The sequence below is a fragment of the Megalobrama amblycephala genome, linkage group LG18 (assembly GCF_018812025.1).
Source record: "Megalobrama amblycephala isolate DHTTF-2021 linkage group LG18, ASM1881202v1, whole genome shotgun sequence".
Lineage (NCBI taxonomy): Eukaryota > Metazoa > Chordata > Actinopteri > Cypriniformes > Xenocyprididae > Megalobrama > Megalobrama amblycephala.
Genome location: NC_063061.1, coordinates 15,457,138 through 15,470,854, shown reverse-complemented (window position 1 = coordinate 15,470,854; position 13,717 = coordinate 15,457,138). Strand labels below are relative to the sequence as shown.

At 34.4% G+C, this 13,717-nt stretch overlaps 1 protein-coding gene across 1 annotated transcript; it reads right to left on the bottom strand.

The window, feature by feature from the left end:
• Positions 1–496: 496 nt before the first annotated feature.
• LOC125252216 (complement factor B-like) lies at positions 497–13,249 on the bottom strand. Its single transcript, XM_048165349.1, has 18 exons — positions 13,090–13,249; positions 12,629–12,844; positions 11,991–12,176; positions 11,524–11,697; positions 11,291–11,386; positions 11,031–11,164; positions 7,376–7,526; positions 6,724–6,855; positions 5,162–5,254; positions 4,859–4,993; positions 4,293–4,390; positions 4,024–4,150; positions 3,778–3,916; positions 3,612–3,691; positions 3,347–3,459; positions 2,797–2,926; positions 2,585–2,634; positions 497–1,176 (listed from the first exon to the last, which is right to left on the bottom strand). Exons 1-18 carry the CDS (start codon positions 13,157–13,159, stop codon positions 1,003–1,005), a joined length of 2,298 nt encoding a protein of 765 aa, XP_048021306.1. The 5' UTR covers positions 13,160–13,249; the 3' UTR covers positions 497–1,002.
• Between the last annotated feature and the right edge of the window lie 468 nt (positions 13,250–13,717).

The following is a 13,717-nucleotide window of genomic DNA, read 5'->3' as shown; positions in this document are numbered from 1 at the left end:
TTCTATAATATACCATACTTTAGCCCAAACTGAATAATTAAAAACAAGTTTAAATGAGTAAATCTTCTATAAATATTTTTTAATATTGATTTTCTTTCATGACATACTTAAATTCTTGTTAAAACACACAAGATATGCTTATTCTGTGCATTTTGAGCACTTTTTGTGTGAAATCATATTTATTTTGTCCATCAAAGGTGTAGGCTACTTTCACTTTAATTGAGCGTTAGCAGCGCAGCAAAAATAGACCCAGCGCCGAAACGATCGCTGCACTGCTGCTTCTGCTCACATATATATATATATATATATATATATATATATATATATATATATATATATATATATATATATATATATATATATATATATAATCAATTATGCATTGTTCTACATCTGGATAATATTTGACCAATTTAGCCGCTAACACATTTACAAACTGGGAGCTTGAAAAAGAAAAGAGGGGAAAAAAAAAGATTAAAACTTACTAGTTTCAAACTTTTCATTACATTAATATGAAATTTTATTTAAAATTGAAACAAGATTGATTTAAAATGATGAGATTAAAGGTGGTGTGTGTGTGTGAGATGTACAGAGACTATGAACCTATAGTAGCAATTTGTAGGTTGATTTCACACAAAAAAATGCCCCAAAACACTGTGGCATTGTGTTTCAAAATATACTTCTGTGTCAGTGGTCATTATTTTGTAGTTCCATTTGCAGTGCACAATTTTTGCACCCCTGGCATCACCAAACAAAATTGCAAAAGTAATGATACTCCCCTGCCTGCCATTGGGTAGACATACAGATAGTAATAAACAAACATAACATAGATATTAAAATTAAAAGGAATAACACATGAAAGACTGTTGATAATAAAGTAGATTCATTTTTAACAAAGACCAGCTATTTCACTTTAAAATTGTCTTAATATACCGTATTAATGAAAATGAATCAAAGTGTTTTATCAGATTGCTCTCACACAGTTTCAGTCTGCTAAAACAATCAGAAGAAAGATAGAGGGTGATCTATATTGTCATTTCCTAGGTGTTCTTTAAGGAATGACTGTATCTTCTCACTGAAAAGATTGATATGGTAATCTCTGGTGTGTGCTTGTGAAAGGGGGTCCGGGTTTCTTTTTGTGCAGAGGTCCTTCACTCCCCAGCTTACGACACCAACCTATCAAAGATTTTACAGATATTAAAAAAGGTTCCTATTTCTCATCTTTCAAATTAATCCTTAAATTTACCCTGTAACACATTTTGGGTAAATTCCAATTGAAGTGAACATCCCTATGTATGTGTATATGTGAGAGTTTCCTCTTTGCTCTTAAAGGTGCCCTAGATTCAAAAATTTAATTTATCTTGGCATAGTTAAATAACAAGAGTTCAGTACATGGAAAAGACATACAGTGAGTCTCAAACCCCATTGTTTCCTCCTTCTTATATAAATCTCATTTGTTTAAACGACCTCCGAAGAACAGGCGAATCTCAACATAACACCGACTGTTACGTAACAGTCGGGGTGTACGCCCCCAATATTTGCATAATGCCAGCCCATGTTCCCAACATTATGAAAGGGATTACACAAGGGCAGCCAGTTAACGTCTGGAGCTGCACACAGCTGAATCACCAGACTAGGTAAGCAAGCAAGAACAACAGCGAAAAATGGCAGATGGAGCAATAATAACTGACATGATCCATGATAGCATGATATTTTTACTGATATTTGTAAATTGTCTTTCTAAATGTTTCGTTAGCATGTTGCTAATGTACTGTTAAATGTGGTTAAAGTTACCATCGTTTCTTACTGTATTCACGGAGACAAGAGCCGCCGCTATTTTCATTTTTTAAACACTTGCAGTCTGTATAATGCATAAACACAACTTCATTCTTTATAAATCTCTCCAACAGTGTAGCATTAGCCGTTAGCCACGGAAGACAGCCTCAAATTCACTCAGAATAAAACTTTAACATCCAAATAAATACTTTATTCACATAATTCGAAGCATGCATACAGCGTGCATGACGAACATCTTGTAAAGATCCATTTAAGGGTTATATTAGCTGTGTGAACTTTGTAAATGCGCTGTAATATAGTCGACAGCTCATGTGGCAGGGAGCACGCGATTTAAGGGAGCGGCGCCGAGAGTAAATCAGTGCATTGTTAATGATGCCCCAAAATAGGCAGTTAAAAAAATTAATTTTAAAAAATCTATGGGGTACTTTGAGCTGAAACTTCACAGACACATTCAGGAGACACCTTAGACTTATATTACATCTTGTGAAAAAGCATTCTTGGGCACCTTTAAACTTTAAAACTTGCCATCTTTTCTAATGTCACATAACATAACAATTAAAATAATGCATGAAAAATGCAAATGTGAGAAATACATCACAACAAAACAACTTGAATTATTCTGTTTATACAACTAAAATTCTTCCACCATCTAGCTTTAAAATGAATTGTGAGGACTCACCTGGGTCACATGACCATAAATTGTAATTACTTTGTTTGGCACACCCCTATTAATGTTGCCCCCTCCCTGAAGAGCCATTTTATATGAGCAATGGAGTGGAAATCTCACCTGAATCAGTCGATCTTTTTGATTCACATAAGTGGCCCCTCCTGATTCACCTATTACAAAATGACATGCAAACACAAGAAACTATATAAAAATTATATAAATTAATTAATAGATTTTAATGATTAAAAGGTTATCAACAAATGTTATGACCTAAATGGTATATCTTAAAGCCTAATATAAGCTGCTGTCAAAATGGCAAAAATCAAACATACCTTTGCAGGCAAGATCATCTGTTTTTGGTTCAGTACCACCACTGCACAGAAAATTGTCTGTAACTACATCCTTTGCGTTTGTCACGTTGTTTCCTGGTGCTTTTTTTGCATCTTCAACACAAGCATCCCGCTAAAGAATAAGTACACCGAGAAGTTTTCTTAGATTGTTGTGGATGAAATATTTTTATAGATTTTATAGGTTAAATATTTTTTTATAGATTCAAACAATTTCTGTTGCATGTTTCACATAATAAATGTTAAATGGCTAAATGAAATTCAAGTCCTAGCATATGATTGTGCAGTATATGCAGTATATTTTAAAGGCCCCATAAAATCAAAGTTAAAGTTTTGTTGCTTTTAGTTTGTTCATATTCTTTTAAACCTTGACAAAATTTGCTTTTAAAAAATATACAACATGCATTTAAAATACAGCCTCTCTCTTCTAGATATACAATTTTAGAAAAACTAATGACTCATAATTCACTGGAGAATTTGATACTTTTTAAATGTAAACTACACATCAGATAAGAAATAAAAATAAAATCATTACATATTTTCCACGCTTGATTGTGATGTTTCTTATTTTTCGTGGTACATCAGTAGCGGGCTCCGTTTGAGATGTAAAAGAAGCTTCCACAAGTTCGTTGCTCATTAGTAATTCCTCTGTAACAAAAACATGGAGAAAAATGTATGACATTTTATGTTTGTATGTTGTTTAATGTTTAATACATCTACATTTAATTATTAATGTGACAAACATTTTGATATGGTTCTGCATGCAGCATGTCTGGCAGATATCTTATCTGGTACTTTACCATGTTTTTTACACGTCCCGTCACTGTCTGAAAGTTTCAGAGCTCCATTGGTTTCTCTGGTGCAGGGGACACAGATTGGTCTGTATAGAGATACACATGATGTTCTTTAATTAATTCAGCTTTTTATTATTATTCTCAATAAGGTAACATCAAGTTACATACTCACCGTAGATTAACACTCATCGTAACAGCTTTTTTCAGCTTTATAAGAGCTACATCAAATTCATAATTTTCCTTTATTCCCATGTGCTGTTTTGCTGTGTTGTTATAGTCAGGATGAAGAATGTATTCTTCCACTTTTACAGCTGCAAAAGGATAAGTAAACATCATTGATAAGATTTGTGCTATAACACATTTTTCTTCATTAATTGGTCTGACAATATGGATGTATCAGTTCAGGACACAACATTACCCAGGCCTTTTTCCAGAGTAACTGTTATCTTATCAGCTTTGTCTCCCTCTTTAAAGCAGTGAGCTGCTGTCAAGATGAAACTTGAGGTAACTAATGACCCCATGCAGTTTGAACCTTGTGGAGGACGCTATTAAGAGCAGAAAAGAAAGATACTGTCATGCTTCATCTCTTTAGCCATATAACATCCATCTATCTATCTATCTATCTATCTATCTATCTATCTATCATAATAATAATAATAATAATATAATGAAAAAGGTTATGCTTACAGCAACATTGATCTGTGCCAACCAGGGATATGCACGTCGTTTATTATCTTTGTCATAGTCTTGATGAATCCCACACAATCCTACACTGGTGCTCTCATCTGTGTAAGGAAGCAGGTACATAAGAACAATCACTCATTACATGATAAGAACTAGAGGTTCCTTAAGTCAGTTTATTCTGTCAACATTCATTCACCTCCATGTAGTTCCAAACCTGTATGACTTTCTCTGCTTCATAAAACACAAAAGTAGAAATTTTGAAGAAAATGTCAATCACAAAATCTCATTGTGATTCAACATTTTCAAACTAATGCATTCTCACACACACACACACACACACACACGCACTCACACACGCACTCACACACGCACACACACACGCACACACGCACACACGCACACACACAATTATTGACATTTCCATCAATGGAGTCAAGCCTGCTATGACACATCTAAATGCACTGTGTTTGAATTGAACAGAAGGACGAAGGAAATTTATTTCTATAAATCAATAAATATTATATCTAAAAATGTATATCTATTAAATCTACAAATTATAGTTACAGTACCAATCATGCTGTCAAATGTCTCCTGCACCTTGTCCAAGTCTGGAAGCATAAAGAAATGTTTTTCTTCGTCCCTCTGTGACACCATGTCATTTATGTCATCCTTATATACATCTCCAACTCCAAATACATAAAGATCTGGAAAGAGAGGACACATTCATATCAATATGAAATCAATAATAAAGTCTTCTAAATCAATATGTGCAATCCCTGATGATACTGCTTGTAAATGAAAGACAAATTTGAAAAACACTACTAGTCATTATATTATGATCATAATTATGATTAATAAAATTCATTGCTCACCAAGTTTCTTCTCTCGCTTTGGATCATTTTTGATGACGAGATGTTTGATCTGGTTCACTTTAGGTATGGGATTCCCCCCCATGTTTGCTTGACCTACGAAGCAAGATGAGATCAGTTGTAGTGAATATTTGTTTCAAAGTTGAACTCTAATTTATAGGTAATACCTTTTGGGTTTTCATGTTTATGGAGACTTTCCATAGACATGATTTTTTTTAACAAAAAGTTCATTAAGAGATTGTAAAAGTAATCCATATGAATTGAGCAGTTTAGTCCAAATTTTCTGAAGAGACATGATCACTTTATGATGAACAGATTTAATTTAGGCTTTTATTCAGTAGCACTTTATTTCAGTCCTGTTCCCCATGTACATACTATGTACGTATTATTGTAAGTACAATGACTGGGTAATAACCCTGAACTTACCCCTAAACCTAACCTTAACCCATGTTACCACTGTAAATATGTGTAAGTGCATGTACTGTAAAATAAAGAGCAACCTTTTATATTCACATATAAACATTCATCAACTCACACATCAGTTATAATAAACGGAAGCTCTGGCACATTTGCTTGACATGCAGGAGCCAATGAGGTTCATTCTCGTGTGTTACGCATCACGTTTGAGCTTCCTCATGAATCAGTGAGGTTCATTCTTGTGTTTTATTTTTTTATTACGTTTTGAGTTTGTTTTCTGATTCCCTTTCTGTTCCATTCATGTCTGAGTGTCATTGTTATCTATGTATAAACAGGCTTGGGAGGGTTATTTTAAAAATGGGGTCAACTTTACTATAACTAACTTGCATTTTTAAATTTAATTTGAATTATTTCTTCTCAATTTCTTCAAGTTTTTAAATGCTACACGTTCCATACTTTTGAATGGGTCTCAACAATAAAATATTTTACAAATCTATTGCAATAATATTATCGAGGACACAATCCGTTATATTGAACCTGCCTGTTCCTTTTCCCTAGTCGAGTCTATTAATCTGATTCTCTTTTTAAATGGTTCTGATTTCGAAATTGAAGAGGTTCAAGAGAAAACATGTCTTCCTCATCCGGTTCCCTCAGAAAAACACGTGGCCTGGTCAGTTCACCCACTGCCAGTTTCCTCCACATTCTGCCCGCCGCAAAGCCCAAACCGCCAAAGAAAATGGCCGCCGCGAAGCCACAGGCAGTGTACCCGTGGGTGGGGAACATGTGGGGAACATGTGGGTGGGACACATGTGGGTGGGGCACCTGACCCGCCATGGCCGCCCGAGGCCCCTGACCAGTCATGACTGCCCGAGCTGTACCTGTCTGCACCTCCCCCTCTCACCTGCGTGTAGGTCTCCAGGGCGATCAATGTTTATATGTGAATAATATTTAAAGCGATAGAGTCTCTTAAGAAAATTTGGACTTAGTCACTCAATTCATATGGATTAGTTTTTACGATCAAAATTTAACCCACCAAAAATTATGTGTGGGTACATCGTACATATACATACATACATACACACATACATGTGTGTAGTTAGAATAGTAAAACAGTAAAAGCAAACTATGAATGGGATAGATGTAAATACCATCAGTGAACATAATGATGACATGTTGGGTCTCAAGGAAGCCCTTTGGATCGGTGAGCTCCTCTAATGTCATGCTCTCTAAAATGGTGAAATAGGCTTTGGCGATATTGGTACCTGTTCGTTCACCTTTTTCTGTTACAAAAACACAAACAAATATTACAATCAGAAAGTTAATGGAAAACATTTTCTGATTTTAAAAACAAGCGACTACATTAAATCTAAATCAATCTAAATTACAACATGAAATGGGATTTTTTTTTAAAAAACAGAATATATGATCTGTTTCATTTTAACTTACATTAGACAGCAACGAATTAATATAATTTCCTCAAGTCTAGACTGTAATATATATATGTATACACACACACACACACACACACACACACACCCCTTTAAGGGTACAACAGCTTGTCACATGGGCAGAACTCCCAAACGCAACACCATTGTACATAATTTTAGTGTGTCTATTAGTATCTCAAGGGTATATATCAGAACCTAAAGGGTGCCTATAAGAACTTTTTGAGGATATTGCCCCTGTAACAAGTTGTTGTTCCCCTAAATGTACTATTTTGGCATGACACATTTTTCTGTAATAATCATCTCTAAATCTGACTGTATCAATATATACAATAAGACTCAGAGTCATACTTACTTTCATAATTAAAATTGTCCAGCTCTACAAAAACCTTTGTTAGGTTTCTTGCATCTTCATTACTTTTAAAGTCCCTCATAGAGATTATCGGTGTAACATCTGTAGCAAACATCAGGATCTCATAGTTTGGGGAGACCTGATAATAACTTATCTTTTGGGAAAGAACATAAAAATTTAGAGTTGGAAACAACATCTGTCTGCTATCTAATCAAAATGCTGGATTTAAATGTTATCATTAATGATAGCATGAGCAACAAAATAGCAAGATATTAACAATAGCATGAACATATACTGAAATAGTTCAAGTCCACATGAAATGACATGCATTTTGCTTCCATAATGTGAAACATAATTTACATTAAGATCGAATTTAGAGTTCGACTTGATTTTATACTTCGGGAATTGCTTGGATTGTGAACCGTGACCGTTCCAGAGTGGAATACAAATATACAGTGGATTGTTGGGGACTATTTCCCTCTTGAAGCACGCCAAAGGCCAAAGTATAGGCATACTTTTTTTTTTTTTTACCCTTTGGCTAATGTATGCGTAGTCATGGAATGGGAAATGTTATATTAACCCAATAACAGCGATTTTGTGTGCATATATGTAAATAAAGGGTGATTCTTTTAATAAGTAGCCTACCGCGTTTTCTGTACTCGTCTTATTCAGTGTGATGTAGCTATGCATGCAGTTCTATGTCCTCAAAATTCAAGATACACAGGCATTTTTTTGCCCTGACGAGTTTTTGTCATTATATCATATTATGAGATGTAGTTGTATTATGATTAATATTATTATGAATAATATTACTTATTGTTAAATGAACAATGTGTTACATTTTAGACACAGTATTGTTAATATTGTTTTTTTTCCCCTTTATTTCGCCAACGAAAATTTCAAAATTATGAACAGCAGAACAGAGCCCCCGTGCAACAGAAATGTTTTTGTTATACTGACTGAATCCGCGTTTAGAACAAATGAATCAGAGCTTCGTTCCTGAATGAAACAGGCATTTGAACAAATCGGTTGGCTCACTCACTCACTCATTAAGACAGTGACTTGCTGCCGCCTACTGGCAGTTTAGTTTAGTTTCATATTTAAGGGACATTTTAATTAAAAAGTAAAAATTAGAAAAAAATCCATATTTAAATATTAAATTAAATTTATGTTGACAAATTGATAAATTTTGTTGATAATGATTTCATCGGATTGGTAACAGCCATAATGTATAGGCTACTATGCTAGTATTATTTTTTATTTCTTCAGGTCTTAAATTTGATTTTAAAAAATGTGCAGCAACCCTGAAAGAAAAAAAACTAAATAAACAAAAAATTATTTAGACTGATTGTTCCCCCAAGGATTCTATAGATATCGCGATATATTGTGAATTCTTTTGGCCACAATAACCATGGTTGGAAAAATCTAATATCATGACAGTCCTACTTATGTACATGTGATTTTTTTTTTCATTTTTTATTTTGATTTCAAACAAACTTATTTTTCGTTGTCATTATGGGGTATTTTTTGTAGAATTTTTGGGAAAATAAGTAATTTAATCCCTTTTGGAACATACATACTAACATAACAAAATGTGGGAAAAAATGAAGCGCTGTGAATACTTTCCGGATGCACTGTATATATTAGAATTGTTTTTTGCTTCCAATATCTGTTTCCGAAAGATTACCTGGTACTCATTAGATGAACAAACGTATTTAAGTTGATTTTAACTGGAGCGAATTGGTTGAGTTAACTTAACCCTCTGGCCCTTTTCGGTCATTTGACCAAAAAATTTTATATTTTGAAATGTTAAAAATTGTAGCTTTGTTGGAATGAGATGACACTTGGTGACTTGTGTCGCATTAGCAATATGAACACACACACACAAAAAATCTAGGACATGATTCGGACATGTTAAAGGGTCGTAAAAAATAGTCACACTTACCTTCTTTTCAGTCAAAAATGACTGACATAGGAAATTATTGGGAAATACAAAAAAATACGAAAACTCAAATCTTTTGTTGGTACAAACTACAAATGCAGAAAAAAAGTGCACAGCACTGAAGGGGGGACACTCTAAAATGCCAATAGTGCAAAATAGACACACCAAACCCCCCAACCCCCTCCCCAAACACACACATATATACTGTATGAACTAGCATGACTATTAACACAGAGCAAATTCAGCCACAAAGCAGTAAAAAAATGAACAGCAAGAAAGAGGTTACACTCTAAAACACAGAGAGTACAAAACAGAAACACCCACTCAAACACACACACAACACACCATTATACACACACAAATGAACCAGTGTGGCTGTAACAATATGGTAAAATTGAGCCAAAACTAAGAGGATGAAATCAGATCAGACCCAGATTTATTAAGCTGTTATAAAACACACCTGTTAATTTTTGTTATATTTATTGAATTTTGATGTTATGTGTGATAAAATGTCCTCCTCTGTGTTCAGGTTTGACTGTAGTAAAATTAATGCAAAAACCGACACTTCAAAAAATCTAAACCTTGACAAAAAGTAGTCTTTGAGAATGTCTAAGTATAAATCCTAATCCAAAACTTAATAAAAATAAGTGTTTGTGTCCAAAAACCACTAGAGAATTTAAAAGCCACTTTATATAGAGCTCAATAGGAATCTAGTGGTTACAACATGGCATTGCATAAGTTTTTCTTTTTTTACTCTCACCAAATGGCACTATTCTACCTTCAAAAAAATGGATTTTAAATGCCTTGTCTCTATTTTAACATGGAATACTGCTTTAATTGAAAAATAATTCAAAAATATGTTAGTATTTTGATTATTTTCAATGGGAAAAAATAGCTAATAAAAATTGTATAAATATTGCATAGTATCATAAAATACCCTCAAGATTTTATATAATAATCAAAAAATATTATTGAATAAGAATATATTACATTGGTTTTCCTGAAAAACAAAAAGGTTACTTTTGACCGTAAAGAAGGCCAGTGTGACTCCTAAATGAAGAGGGCCAGAGGGTTAAAAAGTTGAATGTGATATGTTGCCTTATTTTTTTAAAGTTAGCTCAACTTTATTTATTTTTTTTACACTGCAAGGGTAAACAGAAGCTGAACCAAACCTGCTTGGCACTGTTCATCATATAAAGCAATTGTGTCTCTTCAAAAAATTTAGACTAAACCACTCAATTCATATGGATTAGTTTTACGATCTCTTCATGAACTTTTTGAAGCGCCACAGTGTCAGTTGCATAGCTGTCAATGAAGGGAAAGAAAGCTCTCAGATTTCATCAAAAAGATTTCATTTGTGTTCCAAAGATGAACGAAAGTCTTACAGCTTTGGAATGACATGAGGGCGAGTAATTAATGACAGAATTTTAATTTTTGGGAGAACTAACCCTTTAAGGCTCATTATGGATGCATTCGACAAGGATATGAAGTTAAAAGTCAAGTTTACTATTGAAAGCATCAAATTGTTAATGATTTTCAAATATCGGTTACTGATGAATTTTTACAAACCTGTAACATCAGAATTAACAGCAATTAAATGATTGCTTTTAGAATGATTTAAGAAATTACCTACATCAGTAGCCTAAAAAAAAAAGCCTAAATAAGTAGTCTTACAACTTTACTACAGAAACATACCTTCATACCTTCTCTACATACCTTCTCTATAAGCGTTCTAATGGTTTTTTTTGCCTTGATAAAATCCTCCTCATCGATGCTGTCAGATGCATCCACAGCAATGTAGATATCAAGTTTTCCACCCTGATCCAAACTTACTTTCTTCCCATGCTGACCTGAAGACAGAAAGAACAAGGCACTCACGTTTAAATTTGTTGATATGATTGTTTTCTTTTTCTGAGCAAAATGTGTGCATATAATGTATTTATATATGATTAAGGCTTAAAGTCACACAAAGGTACCTTCTTCTTCATCTTGTTGAGAAACTGCTAGATTTGACTTTAGAGAACTGCTGAAAGCTGCTGACGCTTCCTCTGGGGTGTCGTATGTGAAATGCGCTGTACAGTATTTACATCACAACGTTATAGGTGTATTATCCAGAAAAGCCACATTTCAAAAGCTCTTATTTTTGAGAACACAAGTCCATACAGGGCACATCATTTTGGAACTTCAATGTAGCTCTTTGAAGACTCACCGTAACATTGTGGCTCTGTCCCTGACCACTGGCCACCGTCCTGACACACTCGCTCTTTGGAACCAATCAAGGTCAATGAACTGTCACAGCGGTACGTGACTTTGTCGTCAGTATTAAACATGTGGCCTGTTCGACTGCTACCAGGGGGAACGCCAGGATCAGGACAGTGATCAGCTGTGAGAAAGTAACAAAGAGACAAATGGAAGTGAAAATCAGTGGACCCTTATTTTGATCTTGGCAGATGCATGGAGAAAACACGTCTGATGAAATTTCTGCTAAAACTGTGTTGAACTCACATAACATCAGATAAAAAACACATCAGAATACACATCACAAATCAGTAAGCTGAACCCAAGGACTCTGGTATATGGATTTAACTTGCAGGAGGTATTATACCAGGAACTAAATTTGCATTTTTATATTCACTTAGTTCATGGAAACTGCTGAAAACAATGTTAATTACTCACATTCACGTCCACAAATTGGTGTGCTTCCATTCCATTTCCCATTAGGTTTGCAAACACGGATCGCAGAGCCACGGAACTTATAATCAGAATGACACGAGTAGGTGGTTGTGTCATTTACATAGTACCTCTCTTTATATGGGGTCACCTCTCCATTCTCCAAAACACGAGGATTGGGACATGTGACCTCTAGGAAAAAAAGCATAAATAAACACATTCTGTAGAAGAGATGTTTTGAAGCAGTCATAGATTAAAAAAAAAAAAAGAAAAAAAAAAAGAATAAAGTACAGAACTCAAAATAAATAAGTCCAGCTTTTATTCATGGTATAATCACACAAAATCAATGTGATTTCACCAAGTACAACATGTTCCTGCATCAACATATTTTGTTGATCCTGGAAGTGGAACATCAGTCCTGTCCAAAAATGTAGTCTTATAACTTATCCCTAAAATCAAATGATAGGTGAACAATACTGATGTAGAAGCACCTAACCCTTGTTTTAAGCCCAAAACTCTAAACTTGGTCTTCCAAACTGATTGGTTGATTTAAATGTTGTTCCAGGATCAACAAAGTTGTTGATCCAGGAACGTTGTACGTGGTGAAATCACGTTCACCCATATGATAATGTCTTGTTCCTTACTTTTGCACTCTGGGGTTTTTCGGGTGCTGGTCTTTGGGGTCCAGAGTCCATATTGACAAAGACGTGACTGAACCGATGGATAATATCCATCTGGACAGATGTATTTTAGAAAACTCCCATCTGAATAGCCTTTAGAAAGAACAAAGCTCCCTCCAGTCATGTTTAGATTCTCCTTGGGACATGATCCATGCCTTTTGGACATGGAGGATGGAGCACCTATAGTAGAAACAACCGGATCAATGGAGGAGGTCACAAGAAAAAAGAACTTTTGATGCGGTTTCATTTCCAGGGGGAAAATATAATTTATCAAAATACCGATTTAGATTATTTGTGAACTGTCCATCACATCGTCTTTAAAATTACCTTTATTTTAAGATATTCTTTTCTTGCTGAAAGATGGTTTGTCTCTAAATTTCAGAATGCATTTATCTTGATTAAGCAAAAAAAAAAAAAAGACTTACCTGCAACAAGAGGACATATCATTGCAAGCATTAAACAATTCAACCACTGCTTACACTCCATGCTGTTCATTCCAGTTCCTGAGCTGAGATTAGAAAAAAAACACTGAAGCAAATGGACTGAGGGACATCTTTATAGAGGATTAGCCAGAGGATTTTATTTACATGCAGTGGTCAATGTTTAACCTCAAGTCAAATAAAGAGAATCAATTTCCCGGCACACAGAACAAAATAATTACCGTCATCTGTACATCATTATATATTATATATATATATAAATAAACATTAATTATGCTCATCTCCAACTCTCATGGATTCTATTTGCAATTGTTCATCAAATATAAAGATGTGGAAAATAGCAGATTTGTTAAGGACACAGAATCATTTTAGAGTTATACGCCACAGTGGGGGGAGTGGGGGGTCCATAGAGCAGCTCAAACTCAAGGGGTCATTTGAGAACACACACTTTTTTAAACTGCTTGCCTCATACATTATCACCAGCTTGTATGAATATTCATTTATAAATTTGTAGTTTATTTTCAAAGAACTGAAGGTATGACAGGACATTTTTGGGTAGAGGTGGAGGGAAAATATGGGGTTAGAATTGTAGCAAAATTCCAAAGAAATACAT

Bases quoted from the DNA above. Each gene is read 5' to 3' on its own strand.
- LOC125252216 (XM_048165349.1), bottom strand. From the start codon at position 13,159: ATGAACAGCATGGAGTGTAAGCAGTGGTTGAATTGTTTAATGCTTGCA. The intron at 3,692-3,777 runs GTGAGTATGTAA...ATCTCTATACAG, and splicing joins ACGATGAGTGTTAATCTACG to ACCAATCTGTGTCCCCTGCA. The intron at 1,177-2,584 runs GTGAGATTTCCA...AATCTTTGATAG, and splicing joins AAAAAGATCGACTGATTCAG to GTTGGTGTCGTAAGCTGGGG.